The 15,454-nt window shown below is 40.0% G+C and overlaps 1 protein-coding gene across 2 annotated transcripts in view; it reads right to left on the reverse strand.

Moving 5' to 3' along the window:
* Positions 1-15,454, reverse strand: part of hspa12b (heat shock protein 12B) — a 118,357-nt gene that overhangs the window by 80,155 nt on the left and 22,748 nt on the right. Inside the window, exons 2-4 of one of the 2 annotated variants that reach the window (XM_039751944.1) lie at positions 11,487-11,554; positions 7,701-7,798; positions 5,771-5,895 (exon numbers count right to left, since the gene is read on the reverse strand). In XM_039751944.1, coding sequence (XP_039607878.1) covers positions 5,771-5,895; positions 7,701-7,798; positions 11,487-11,529 — 266 coding nt within the window. In that variant the 5' untranslated portion in view covers positions 11,530-11,554. Of the gene's footprint in view, positions 1-5,770; positions 5,896-7,700; positions 7,799-11,486; positions 11,555-15,454 lie in introns of those variants that run through there. The other variant, XM_039751945.1, reaches the window with a different exon arrangement.

The following is a 15,454-nucleotide window of genomic DNA, read 5'->3' on the forward strand; positions in this document are numbered from 1 at the left end:
CTTCCTTATTTCCCTCAGGACCCTCATCTATTTGTTTTGGTTATTTTTTACATTATTTGTGAATATTATGCTTCTTAATGATGTTGCGTCAAGTTCTATAAATCATGTTCTTTGTGTCTTGTATGCTGAGCCTAGGGAGGCACTCCCACCAGATCTGCCCCCAAGTACTATTTAAGAAGAAGCTGCCCAGGCAGTAGCTGCGTCAGCATTAAGGTTATTCTCCTGTTCTTTAGTTTTGTATTTGAATTTTGTCTCTTAAATCCCTGGCTGTCGACTTCTGGACATCATAATCTCTGATTTTTTTTAATGATTTACATCCTTTCTAAGTGCATTCTATACAATCCATATTTGGAATCAAGGGTTTTTGATACTCATGGGGTCTGAATATTTGGTCAGAAATGGTGTATCTGGCATATTTAGAAAGCCCATATTTTGTTTACATTTTACTGTGTCACTATTTTACTTTCCTGACTAGCAGCACTATTTTACTTATTTTCTTACTGATGTCCTCCTGTGTCTTTGGGCACATTGGGCAGCAAGTTGGTGGCATCTTTTCTGATCGGCTGCTACTCGTTCAGTGTTTTGCCAGGCAATGTCGATTTGTTTCAGGTCATCGTGGAATGTTCTGCACCACTTGAGCTTTGGTCTTCCTCGTCTCCACTTCCTTTCCAGTGGAATTCATTTCATGGCCATCTTTGAATGGTAGTATTCAAGGAGATGCAGGATGTGGCTGCCAGCCTCATTCTTCACTCCTCAACAATTTCAGACAGTGGATTTGCCTTTGCCCGTCTCCAGACCTCTTTGTCGGTAATTTGGCCACACCAGCTTATCTACAAGATCTGCCTCACAAATCTCTGGTAGAACACATTCAGCTTCTTATCAGTTCTGACTGTACCCTTCCATTTTCCACTGGCATTGATGGCAGTTGGTAGAACAATGCTGTTATAAAGGCAGAGTTTCACATTAATGGTAATGGTGGTGAGAGACCAGTTGGAGCTCATTTTTTGAAAAACTGCGGCTTTCCTACCATTTCTACAATTAACATCAGCTTCAATGCCACTTTCATTGGTCACTGTGTTGCCTAGATAAGTGAAGTGGTCCAATGTTTCTGTTTCTGTCTGGTTGACCTGAATGGCCGTTGTGGTTTGATTGTCACTGCTCTCCACCTTTATTGTTTTTTCAGCATTCTGTTGGAGATCCAAAGTGAGCCTCTGTAGGTCTTCATCATTCACAACCTGTAGGACAATATCACCACCAAAGACAAGACCTTTCAGCCTTGTTTGATCTTTCCACGGTATACCTCGGCTGGACATACTTCTTGTTTCCTTAAGAACAAAATGAACCACTAACAAGAAGGGAAGAGGGGACAGTATACACCCTTGTTGCACGCCAGTGATGATATTGAAAAAGTCTGCTCTTCCTGTTTCTATCTTAAAGCAGCAGTGGGAGTTTGCGTACAGGCTTCTGAAGATGCTGCCGTGGCTTTGGGGAACATCATAAGGCCAGGCGATGTTCCAGATGGTTTCTCTGTGAACACTTTCAAATGCCTTCTTTAAAGTTGAGAAAATTTAGGCGTACTGGTCTTTGATGTTCAATGAACTGTTCAATGATATTTCTGAGAATGAAGATCTGTTCTATGTAGGAGCAGTTGCTATGAAAACCAGCTTGTTCTTCCCATAGTACTGCGTCCACATCCATGCGCAGCCTATTCAAAAACACAATGCAGGAACAGGAACAGACAGCAACGTGATGCCGTGCCAGTTGTTACAGTTGGAGGAGTCTCCTTTTTTTCTGTAACTTCATTATTGCTCTGTCCTGCCATTTCTGTGGCAACTTTTGTTCTTGCCAGCAGCTGTTAATCACCTTCGTCATCATGGTTACTAGATTGTTTCCACCATATTTACGCATCTTTGCCATGATTTCAGCCAGACCCACTACTTTGTTATTCTTCAACATCTTGCTCGCTGCCACTGTCTACTACTCTGTGACCGGTTCTTCACTCATGTCCAGGGCAGCCTGATAGAAGGCACCTGATTGAAGCTATACAAAGCTGCTGGGGTTGGTTGGTGTTTCTTGAAAATGCTCCATCCAGAGCTGGTCTTGCTCCTCTTCTGTAACCAGAATCTTTCCCGACTTATCTTTCACTGGAACATTTGAGTTACTCTTTGATCCTTTTAATTCCAGCACAATACGATATAAGGTCTTGGGATCATTGCAACTGTCTACATCTTCCACCTCTGCCTTGCTTATCAGCATGGCAGTTCTTTTTTTCACTTGTTGATCCGAGTCCTCATTTTCTCTGACGTCTTGCCTTCTGCTGCTCTTGCCCTGTCTTTGTTGTTCTTTGCCATTTCTCTTTTCATCAATAAGCTTCCACATTATTTCTCGAATTCACAGCTCCATCTAAGACCCTCTTCTTCTCCCGATTGTTCTTTTAGCACTTTCTGTCACTGCCTCCATGAAGTTTTTCCACTGGTCTTCCAAATCAGTTCCTGCCTCCTGTAAATGGTGGAATCTGCTCCATAGCATTATCTGGTATAACTGTGACACTGCTGGGTCCTCCAGCTCATAATTCTCATAGGGTTTGATCTTATCCTATTGGGTGAGCTTCTTCAAATGCCACTTCACTTCGGGTCATAGAAGGTGATGGTCTGAGACCACATCTGCACCTCTACATGCTCCGAAATCTGCTAGAGATGATCTCCAATGCTGACTGATGCAAACACAGTTGATCACATTCTTGGTGATGCCATCAGGTGATCTCCAGGTCATCTTATGGATGGCTTTGTGCCGGATGTAAGTGTTGCCAATGGTAAGGCTATTGATGCTGCACAAAAACAGTAGGCATTCCTCATTGTCATTGGTCCTCTGCACCGATCCAAAAGGTCCACCAACACTCTTCATACCTTGCCTGCTGTTGTCAATCTGCACATTCAAGTCACTCACTATTATAGAAATGTGTATTTTCTATCTCCCTGGTAATGGTTCTAGAGTGCTCCACGGATCTCTCGTTGGTGACGTCATTGGTGAGACACCTTAATGATCATCCTCAGCAGTTCTGGGGTGTCTCAGTTTTACAGATAAACTCTGTTTTGCTCTGCTAAAAAACGTTATATTCGACCCTCTTCTTTATTGAATCTCTGCTGTTGTTTTTTTGACTTTGATTTCTGGTTCTTATTTCGGTTTTGACCTTTGCCCATTCTCTGACTAAATTGTTGTGTTTTTTTTTTTTGGTTTGTTTTACTGTCACTCACATGACAGCACACTGGATTTCATTCTAAGGTTCTGTTGTTGGATTTTGGATTGGCTTATTCATTTTCAGAGGTAGTCCTTTTTGTTTCCTTGGTCTCCATCTGAGGACATTTTTTGATTTTGAAGATTATGCACCATTTTTAGGCCTGTGCAGGCCGTATGCCTGCAGCTAGATTCAGTGGCAAGGTAATTTAAAGTGGCGAGAGCTACATTTTCTGTTCAGACTTGTGTTGGAGGACCAGTCTGGCTTTGATTTTGGAGACCTTTAACTTTTTGAGTTTTGTGAAGAAGCAGAAATCACAATAAAAGCAGAGATACTTGTGGTGCAATTGGGTAGGAATGATTACAAAACTAATAATACCCATAACAAGCATGCCCAGGTTTATAGTGAACAAAACTTCATTCTACAAAATGCAATGCCACAAGCTTGCACTTTTGTTCAACAAGCCCAAAGCCAAGCAGAATTTGCATTGATCAGGCATGCATAAGATGCCACCCTTAAGCACACAATCTCATGCAGATGGAAACCTGACCCACAGCACAGTGCAAATGAAGATCATAAAATAAAAGAGAAAAAGTATAAAAATAGTAGCTTAGCCTACCACTGCTGCTAGCAGAGCTTCTAAAACTGCTGTCATCTCACTGACTTAATATTTATCTAGTAAAATACTTTAACCAAGATAGGTAAAACTGCAAGACTGATGCATGATATAATATTTCTATGTAAAAACACATAAAACCAAAGGCAGATGTTAAACCACTGAACACACCATTAGGAGAGTTGAACTGGTTGACTCTTGTTCTGAGCCTCTATGTTAGCCAAGTAATCTAAATAGCAGGGCATTTTTTGCTAAAACAGTAATCTAGTAATCTGGATTAAGTTTATTTTTACTATGTAAAAATACTTGTATTCAATATATACACAAAATGTATGTTCATATATAAAACATTTCTAAGAATTCATGGTTGTGGTCCAGAGTGGTGCAGCCCCTTGTGACACCAGTCCTGGTTAAAGGTTTGCATCTGTGTCATGACTTTAGACTTTAGACATTTTTTGTAAGGTAACTGTACTGACTGCACAGGGTGGCAACAATTTTGAATGGAAATGGAATCAAAAGATATTTTATATTTTAAATAACAAGCAAAAACCCAAAACTTGGAAGCCAAGGATCACATAAACACAGTTCAGGATGTGTAACAGAAATCATAGTGAGGAAATAGGGCAGTGCATTCGTTCACCAAAAAATGAACATGTAACCACAGCCGGATTGTTAAATCTTAAATTGTATTCAAGGAATTTTGTGAACTTCCTAACCAGAAAAGTCAAAACCCAGCAAAAGAACAAATGCTAAGGCTTTGGGATGAATCCACAGTCTTGGACAAAGTGCCCCAGTGCAGAGTTGGGTTATATCTGACTTTATATTATAGGACCAGAAAATAGCACAGTGACAAAAGCACTATTGATTTTGAACTTTGTTAAAAACATGTTGAAACACAAAAATACAGATGACCAGTGGATTTCTAGGTCTCAAAAACCCTAAAAACAATGTCAAAAGAAAATGATAAGACCAAGGAACATGCAGGAAAAATGAACACTGCAAGTCATATAAGGACAGTAACCATGAATATACTAGAGTGCTATAGGCATCACCAAGAGACCCTAAACCAGGGGTCCTCAGTCCCAGTCCTGGAGGGTCACAGTGGCTGCAGGTTTTTGTTTTAACGTAGCTGCTTAATTAGAAAGCAATTGTTGCCAATAATTTCATTTCATGGCTTGTTAGTGCTTTAACTCTGCTATGTCACGTAGATTTTCTTTCCCTTTCTAAGGATATCATCCAAATAATCCTTAAATGGATGAGTAGTTCTCAGTCCTTCACTTTTTTCTCTTCACTTTCCTTCCAAGTATTTAATTAAACCCAACAGTGCATGATAAATACACACGGGTGTAAATGGTAACAAGCTAAATGGAGAAATGCTGATCTCTTTTGTCATTTGCATGTTATTGCTAATTAGAATTAAAAACCAAGAATGCAGCTGTTTATGACTAAAATAAGCAATACGGGTTCAAAATCTTAAAGAGCGAGATAACTAAAGTGAAGCGGAAGTGTCACTTGAACAATAAGTGCTTCTTATTAAGCAATTGGGTTGGAACAAAAACCTGCAGCCACTGTGGCCCTCCAGGACTGTGATTGAGGACCCCTGATCTAAACACAAATATATATCACCAGCACAAAAGCATCCAAAAACACACAAAAAAAGAATGGGGCAGGTTTAAAAGGGTGAAACAACCAAATAATAAGAAGCAGCTTGCTCTGTTTTGAGATTTCCCAAGTGAATTTCTCAAGCTTTGCTCAAACACTGCATCATGTCTCTCTTTCTCCTCTCTCTTGCGATAGACAACTCCTTCTTCCCCGTGCTGTGACTCTTTTCTTAAGATTCAGCAATGTGTGCCCCTTCCTGAAGGCACTTTCAGACTCTGGGAGATTGTGAAACGGGCACAGTCAACATGTAAACTTACCTCATCATATGAATAGCCTCTGGGTCCTGAGTAAAACTGAACGCATAGCCACTTGAAGTGGTCCCAAAGTCGATCGCTACCACCACGGAGAAAGGACGACTGCTTCTGGGCCTGGTTATGGACTTCTGCAATTAAATTAAGAAATCGGGACTAATTGGTTTGTCTTAAAAACAAACTACCACTGAAATGGTGTAACAGCGAAATCACACGAACAAGCAGAACAAGGTAGAAAGTGAGGGTCAATACATTTTTGAGTCTACATCGTTAATACATTTTGGCCTTTCTCAAGAGATTCACAATCCGGCCCTTTATTTGTTCATCCATACATCCACAAAATGATTTAATTTACTTAGCATTAGCTGTGTTAGCAGACCTTATCAGGAGTAATGCAACATGGTTATCAGAGAATGCATACACACAGGCTCAAACACTTTTACTATGGGGAGTGAAACTAAAAAACAAGCCAACAAAAAGACAAATGCAAATTCAACTACAACATCTGCATTCACACGTAGACCCTGCCATTGCGACTCTTCTCCATTGTGACAGACCTGCTGTGAGAAACCAATCAATTTGATACTAGACAAGTACCTGTCTACAAAAATAACTGCAGCTCCCAGTAAGATGTGTCAGCCTCACAATTCAAACGTAACTTCAACAACTTGACGGACTATGAAGAGGCAGGCAGTGGAAAAGGAGAAGAGTACATAACGGATCGTTGCCTTCTCCACAGTCTGTCAATCTTATTTATTGATTTGTGAATTTCTTTCAAAATTCTGATTGTAATATGGTGTCGTAGTTGCCATATGCAGAGCATTCAACAACAACATTTATTTATGGCAAATGATGTAGCTCAATGTGCTTTACAGAATGAAGAAAGATAAAAACGACAAAATAAATACGAAAATAAAATTAGGGAATACTAATTAACACAGAACAAAAGTAAGGTCCGATGGCCAGGGAGGACAGAGAAAACAAACAAAAAAAAAAAAAACTCCAGACGGCTGGAGAAAAAAAATAAAATCTGCAGGGGTTCTGAGGCCACGAGACCACCAAGCCCCCTCTAGGTATTCTACCTAACATAAGTGACCTCAATCAGTCCTCATGGTATTGAGGGTTCACGTAGAAGAATTTGATGATGATGGTCATGTGGACCTCCGGCCTTTAATCCACCAATTCATAGATGATATACTGATTTGATAATACTGATGATGATGATGATGATATGCTCATTGTTTCTATAATTGCCAACATAAACCATGGATGGAAGTCAAGCTAAGTGCTGCTTTTAAAGTGTTTTATCCTTCATGGCCCATTTTGAAGTGTGTGTCTATTGTTTATTGGGTAAGAATAAGAGATTCTGTCTTTTCAGGTTGCATGTGCTTCCCCTTTCGTGAGCGTAGGAGTGTTAGTTCCGTCTGTGGTGGATTGGTGTTCACTTAAGGGTCTGGTCTGTGCTTTTTACCCAATGCAGCCACAATTTGCAGGTTAAAGAAAAGTGAATAGATAAGAAATTGTACCATTTGTGCAACACATTAGTTATAATCATTCCATTTCTTTTATCTCTATATGACTGTGTGTGTGAATGTGTGAGGCCAAGAATTGACTGACATCATATTTCAGCTGAGGTCAGAATAACCTCCAACTTTCAGTGACCTCGGAGAGGATAACCACATAAATAAGTGTCTTCATTTTCTTTTTTTTAATTTCACTTGTGCTGTGAGTAGAACTCTTGCATCCTCCCTTGCATCACAATGACTTGTAACGCCTGTCTTATATACCACGATTTACAATGTGTGAAGTGTAAAAGTGTAATTTATTGTGGTAGTTATTTTTTGTCCCTTCGAGCTTGCAGCTCCTTCATTTTTACTGAGTAAACAAAGTGTCATATTCTGCTATAACATCCAAGATAATAAAGACAGGGTGTTACCGGTGATGGCGAGGGAGTGAGAGGCGCTATGTTGCAGCTGTCGTTGAGTGGAGGTGAGCCTGGGGGCGACAGCATTGTTGAAGTCATCTCCTCTGCCTCTGAAAAAAACACACACACACACACACATTGGTGAAAAGCTCTGTTAACAAAATGAAATGTCTTTTCAAAAGAGCCAGCAGTGAAAGAACTGACCCACTGAACAACTGGTCTCAAATTCCACAACTGCCAGGGTGTCCTAGAAAAGCTTAAAATGCAGACATGAAACCCTTGCTGGTATCTGAGGAGTCTATGGATTTCAGAGTTACGGTCCCTGGGAGTGCAATCCATTTTCGACTTCACTTTCACACCTGAAATTGTCCGCCAGTCCAACAGACTTCATAAATCTTCAAGTTTAATATTTTGATTTCTTTCAAAGAGTCCATGATTATGGACCTATGGACCTATGCAGCCTGAGCCCCAGATCTCCATGGCCACCTGGGGTCACAGGATTCAGTCTTTTAGTACCTCAAGGGTTGAAGGCTGCAGTCAGTAATGGTCTAAGAACTCTCAGACCTTACATTTCACTGGAGTTTCTTTACCCTGCGTCTTTAAAATCATCTGAGATATTCCTAGTTGAGGCCCACAAAGATGAGTTTGTTGATGGAGTTTCTATTCTCACAATTCAATCTTCAAAAGTGCTTTAAGTTAACTGTTTGTGCATGTTAGATGATTGAGCCTCCACTTCACAAGGTCAATTAATATTGTTAGGTGTTTCTGCTATTTTGTTGACCCCCCCCCTTAGGTTCAAAGGTTACTCAGGAAAATGAAACAAAAATTTAATTTCCACATAATTAAAAAGTATTAATTTGGACAGTACAATTATTTCTTCAACCAAATGCAGAGCTATCTCCTTCAGGTTTGATAATATTGATAATGTCAAAAAAATGAAGGCATGAAATTATCTGATGAAAGTAAGTATTCATTCCTTTTGGTATCAGCAAACATAAAACTTGTCCAAATGCAGTTTATTATCTCAGCAAATCACAACATTTGTTGATGGACACCTACATGATAAATCCGTGGATCGCCTGCTTTAGCATAAATGCATTCTCAATCTGAAATCCAAAGTTTCAAATTTTAGACAAAAGAGCACTGTAAGCAAGTCAAAGATGTAATTATAGTGAAGGTGAAGTGTGAGAAAGGGCACGAAATTATTTCAAAGTCCATTAATCAGAAGATGAAAAAAAAAAATACAAAATGTCTCTGCTTTCATCGTGTTTAGCTGATCTTACAGACTTGGATGCTGAGCAACAGGTCCCTCTTTAAGGAAGGTACTGCAAGACCTGAGTTATGGAAGTCAGTGGCCGCCATTAAAAATGATGTTCATCAAAAAACAATCTGCAAGGCATTCCACAAGATGGGGCTAAAACTGAAAGTGGCCAGCAAGAAGCCCCAGCTGATACAAATGACATGTTATTGACCATGTGATATCATCTTGACCATGTTCTTGATCAGTCTTTGACAATACTGAAGATAAGAGGTGGAAAGGACACTTATACAGTAACACCCTGCCATAGATAGGAAAACGGTACAATTAAAGACCTTGACCATCCTGCATTGTCACTTTACCTCCTTGCTCTGTTCTGGCAAAGAGTTCAGGCGCCTTAGCAATAGCTCCACAAGATCCAAGGACAATCTGTATCCACAGATCATCAGAAGATTCAACAGCCACTCAAACTGTCAACTGTACAGTATGTTTGTTTCTTCTATATATGTCTGATACTGCATGTGATGAACCTGAAGTTAATATATAGAATGGTGCAGTATTCTTTATGTGTTGTTGGTGTGGTCATACTGCCAACTAGTCTGAGGGAGACTTGCAATTAAGCATTACATTGTGCTATGGACACATGGCAATAAATCTGAACTCGAACCTTGAATAATTTACACATCCTTACAGCTCCAAAAAGGATCATTCCATAGGCAAACAGCACCTTTTGGAGGAATTGAGGACAGAGGAAGAAAAAGGAAGAAAAAAGTTTTGGGCTGAACTGTGTTTGCTGTGCTTGTGACTGTGCTGTACATGTAGGAAATGCGGGAAGGCGTTTCCCACAGAGAAAAATTAAAGCGTGCGTGCTGAACTTGTGTCCTGCATTTATCTGTGTCGGGTTTGGGGGGCAGGAGGGCCCTCTGCAGGTCACACTCTGTATAAACAAAAGAAGAAGAAGAAGAAAACAAAAAAGTACTAACAGAGTTAAACTCTACCAAATCCTTTTCCTTTGTGGCTGTCCCTTCATAATCCTTCATCACAGCCCACACATCTTGAGATTCAATCGGATGACTGAGCTTCTCTTGTGTAGAGAATGAGCTCAGATGCCTCGTTACAAGCATGCAACTTGGAGAAGAACCTGAATATCAAACTGCACCATCCCAGCAACATGAAGAGGAAGGTCCTCTGTCTAGCTGGGAATTTACAGTGTATGAGATCATTAACTGCTAAGTTGCCATTTATGTGCGGTGGAAGTGCAAATTACGGAAGAAATGCTAAATATGTTAATTAAAACAGAATGTGCTGAACGTTTTGAATTAATGCTTCAAGTGAAAGCATAATCTTTGACAACATTTTGGCATAAATTCAAACTATGGCTGGAACACAACTTTGCACTCACAGAGAGCTTCAGCCTAAGGTATATTATAAAGCACTCCATAATAAGGTGCAAATAGGCATTTTACAAAAAACAGCCTAATATGTGAGTTCCAGGGGGCAAATGGTTGGGACTGTTAAGCAAATCAAAGTGACCTATGGGGGTCTTTGTAAGCATCCTGGAGTTACAGTATGTCCTCTTTTAATTGGAGATTACTGTTCTTGAAGTAGCACTTGAACATGTGCATCTCAGAACTTGAGGACATGTCCTACACCGACAGACTCGGACAATTAAAGCTGTTTAGTCTCCAGCAGAGAAGACTGTGTGGGGATCTAATCCAGGTGTTCAAAATTCTCAAATGCATTGATAAAGTAGATCCAGCAGAATTCTTCAATGTAATAATGGTGAATCACATAGCGGAGGGTAATCAGTGGAAATTAATGGGACAAGAACTAAAGCCTAGAAGCACTTCATTATGCGAAGAGTTGTAGGAAAATGGAAAAAAAAAACTACCAACATATGTAGTTAAAGTCGCAAACTTGATTACCTTTAAGAAGTATGGGCGGAGTGGTGGCTCTGAGGCAACAATCGGAAGGTTGCAGGTTTGAATCCCATAAAATGCCAGAGGTGACTCTACTCCATTGGGCCCTTGAGCAATACCATTGCTTCGCCCAGGGCATGACGTTAACCTGCATCCAGTCCCACAAGCAGATCCTCCAACTTGCAAGGGAAAACTTGGGAGTTGGTGGCAGGATTGGCACTCCAGCCACCACAAAAATCCTCACACTGTTCCAGTGTGGTGCTAAGGTGTCACCTGTTGCACGTCTGCACTTGGGTCTCAATCCGGGTGGTTCATCGTGTGGTGGGTATGGCAATGTGCTGTAATTAGCGCATGCTCCCAACCTCTCCTCTTTAAGAAGTACCTGGATGAGATACTGGGACAGCTTGGCTATTTGCTAAACAAATGGGTTTGATAGATTGAATGGTCTCCTCTCATTTGTCAAATTTCTTATGTTCTTACATTTTGACTTTAGGCTAACACAATGAGCATAGTATCCAAAACTTTACCTTCCTGCCATTATTCACATTAATATGCTGATCTAGGTGGAGTAAATCAAGATTTACTCAAAAGATATGAGGCTGAAGTAGCACCACTTCTTACCTGTCTGCATGGTGAGGTGATTAGACTGCAGGACTGCAGTCATACTTCTGTGATTGCCAGGTCCAGGCCTAGAAGACAGAAATGACAGTCAATCATATAACATATCACAAATCATAATGATATTAAGAATGTATGAAGTGCACTAAACACTAATGCATGAAGTCAGTCATTGATTTCTCAATTTGCTGTATCTTCTGTTACTGTACCTATTATGGGCTGCCGACGACCACAGTCTATCCAGGCATCTATAGGCAAGAAGGAACACCATCCACCAGGTTTCCTTCAGTTTGATTAGATTGTTTTTGATCAAGTCCAATTTCTTAGTCGGAAGGTAAGTTATTGCTCAAGTAACATCATTTGATTTAGCTGCCTTGTTAAGACTACCAACGCTTAGCTGCTTCTTTTAGTTTTTAACAACCCCAGTCACTATTTCTTGTTTTCTGAACCAGCTGCTGTTTAACGGTAAGACACAAATGTGCCATTGAACTTGATCCAATTTGTTACCTGTGTGTTGATTATTATATTGTATCTGTTTTAATACAATTTTTGGAAAGAAATTAGACAACAAAAATGTGAAGGACTGAGAATGAGTGATTGGCTCCATTCTACAAATCAGAACAGAATAAACTTCAGTATAATAATAATCAGCAACCAGTTAAGTAAACATGTTAAAACAAAAACCTGGAGGCCCTCCAGAACCAAACTTGAGGACATCAGCCACCACAGCTGACTAGTTTAGTGAGATCAAACTCAAAAGCACATGTTTGTGTTGTTTTGGACACTGCAGTCCTTGGAATTTGATTTGGTGACACCAACTAAACATCAGTTTAAACAGTAATCATAGTTCCACACCTGGCCACAAGCTACCAGGGTTACATTCCATTCTGAATCCAGAGTGAGAGTTTTGAAGCAGTGCACCACACACTCTCTTGCCGATTCTTGTTCTTAGTAGGAAAAACTGCCATTTCAAATGCTGATGGAGAGGGTGAAAACACAACGATGAACCTGCAGAAAATGGTAATTGTTTCTTGTTTAATTCCTAACTTCTTAAAGACTTGGACAGAACAGTCTCTAGTGTGTTTTCTTAACAGATGAGTTGGCTTGAAATGTTCCTCTATCTGCAAGTCAGGTGGGCTTAAGAGCGGAGCCTGAGACCATTCCTGAAAATTAAGCTTTGTTTTTTGCTTCTGACTGTCTAAGCTCAATTTCTTTGTCTTCTCCTTCCTCTTCATGTTTTCCCACTTCTATGTAGGGTCGATGTTTTATAGGTTTTGGCGTGAATTGTACTGCCAGATGTCTTTCCTAATGCCAATCCTCCTCATGTATCTTGGCTTCAACTACTGTTATACAATGACTCCATCAAGCAGCACTTCTACTTCTGATTTCACCTCAGTGGTGTCGACTCCATACATTCTTAATACCGGCTCTAGTGACACACTTGAGTCATAAGGTCACAGAGTCAGAGCACAACAGAAGGATTGCATCTTAAAAAAACAGGCAGTTTCACAAAGTAAAGCAAATTGGGAACTGAAGTGCCTCAGTGACCATTAAGATGATGCAGCTGTTCTGGACATGACAGCATTCAAGTATGCTAAGAGCATAACGCTATCTCTTCTGTTACTTCTGAAAGACTTTAAACTAAGGAACAGTCTCATTTACATGAAACAAAAAGCTGCTTTGCGGAAACATATACTTTATCTGTCTAAGTTGGTCCAGCCGCAGTTTCCGTAGTCATATGTACTTAGCCTGTGCCACCATGGATTGTTTCCCTTTGTTGTTATCCTGTGTTTTCCATTATCCACAAACTTTGGCAGTTACAATCCAGTGGTTTAAAAATAAGTAAAAATTTGATATCTGTTGTTGCCTGCAGGGGGTGCACCAGCTCTCCAAACCCAACAGAGACAGATGCAGACACAAATTCTTTCACACACACAGGCTTTTATTCAGCTGTGGGAAACTCTTCAGCAGCAATAATAAAGCATACACCACTTCTTCTTCTTCTTCTCTTCTCTCTATCCCTGTCTCTCTGCTCCCGCTTCCACTCCTCCTCCAGCAAGCTTCATCTTCTCCCTCTCGGCTCTGGCTGCCGGAGTAGCAACAGGCAGCTCCTTTCCGGTAATCACAAGAAGTACTTCCGGTGTCCCAAAGACTTGGCCAGAGAGCACTTCTGGGTAAGGTTGAAGCCCCACCAAGTCAATGAAATCCACTAAACAAGCCTGGCAGGAAGGTTGTACTGTCAAGAATTTGCAGTTGATTACTTGTTTTGGGCTCGTTTTTTTGACTCAATGTGTATTAATTTTCATTTCCATTTGTTATTTCAGTAATGATTTCATCTTGTTCTTATGTTTTATTATTTTTATTCCTTGTTGTTTTTACTTATTATTGCCTTCCACATTTTTAATAAGCAATACTTCTTTGTGAATGCAGGCATGGCACATTGCCCATTAGAATGGCTCACCCCTGTGTGGTGGGCACTTGACGTCAGCTTGTAGGTGGTGCCCACAGCTTGACAAAGAAAGAGCTTTGCAAGGGACTTGATACTGAAACTCATAAAAAAGGGAAATCAATCTGGAAAGAGAGTTCTGGCTCGGAACTCACTTTAGTGTTGTTTTAAAAAGACAACTCGTGTATCGAATCATGTTGGAATGTTAGAAAATTTGGAAGTTTTAAAAATACAAAAGACGCTGAGAAATTCATTCATGCATTTATTTCTAGTAGGATTGACTACTGACGCTGAGTGGCTTGAAATCTCAGTCCTGACTTTTTTCCTCTGTAGCTCCTTGCTGGTGGATCGAGCTGCCCACCTCCATTTGTGATTCTGACTTACCTAAAAGAAGACTGTCTTATTTGGTGAATTTCTGCCTGACTGATTTTAGCTGTTATGTTTTTATTACCTAGGAATTGTAACTTGCGTGTATTATGTTATGAGATCTTCACCTGAAATGATCAGTTTTGTGACCTTGTCCAGTAGTCCTTGTTCCCAGGCAGCGTCCCAGACTGATGTTTACTTGACTGTGTAACTATGAATGTACAGTGATACCTTGAGATACGAGTTTAATTCGTTCCGTGACTGAGCTCGTAAGTCAAAATGCTCATATCTCAAATCAATTTTCCCCATTAAAATTGAAATGAGATTAATTTGTGCCAGCCCCCAAAAAACCACCCCAATTTTTTGTTAAATGTTTTCAACATAAGAAAAATGTATTTATAATGAACAAATATTGTATGCAAACAAAATACAACCTAATACATAAAAGAGAATCTAAAGAAATAAACAGATGTTGGCGAAGCCGCTTAACGTATTGTAATGTTCACTTTTGCTTAGCTCAGTTTTCTTCTTCACTAGTTTTTTTCCTTTTTTGCCACGATTTCGTCACTTTCATTCTCAAGGCATTTCAATAGAAACCTATCCAAGGAGCTTTGTTTAGTCCTCCCCTTTAGAATGTTTCTGAAATGAGTTAGGCAAGTGTCATTAAATAGCGCCGCTGCACGATCAGTTGTAACTTGTGTTTCTTTTCAATAAAGTGCCATTAAATAGCGCCGCTGCACGATCAGTTGCAACTTGTGTTTCTTTTCAATAAAGTGCCATTAAATAGCGCCGCTGCACGATCAGTTGTAACTTGTGTTTCTTTTCAATAAAGTGTCACTAAATAGCGCCACTGCACGATCAGTTGCAACTTGTGTTTCTTTTCAATAAAGTGTCATTAAATAGCGCCGCTGCACGATCATTTGTAACTTGTGTTTCTTTTCAATAAAGTGTCACTAAATAGCGCTGCTGCACGATCAGTTGTAACTTGTGTTTCTTTTCAATAAAGGCCATTAAATAGCAGTTGTAACCTGCTGCACGATCAGTTGTAACTTGTGTTTCTTTTCAATAAAGGCCATTAAATAGCGCCGCTGCACAATCAGTTGTAACTTTTTCAGGGTGTTTCTTTTCTTTAAAGTTCAACACTTTTTCCCACATTGCA

This window comes from Polypterus senegalus, chromosome 4, assembly GCF_016835505.1.
Source record: "Polypterus senegalus isolate Bchr_013 chromosome 4, ASM1683550v1, whole genome shotgun sequence".
Taxonomy (NCBI): domain Eukaryota; kingdom Metazoa; phylum Chordata; class Cladistia; order Polypteriformes; family Polypteridae; genus Polypterus; species Polypterus senegalus.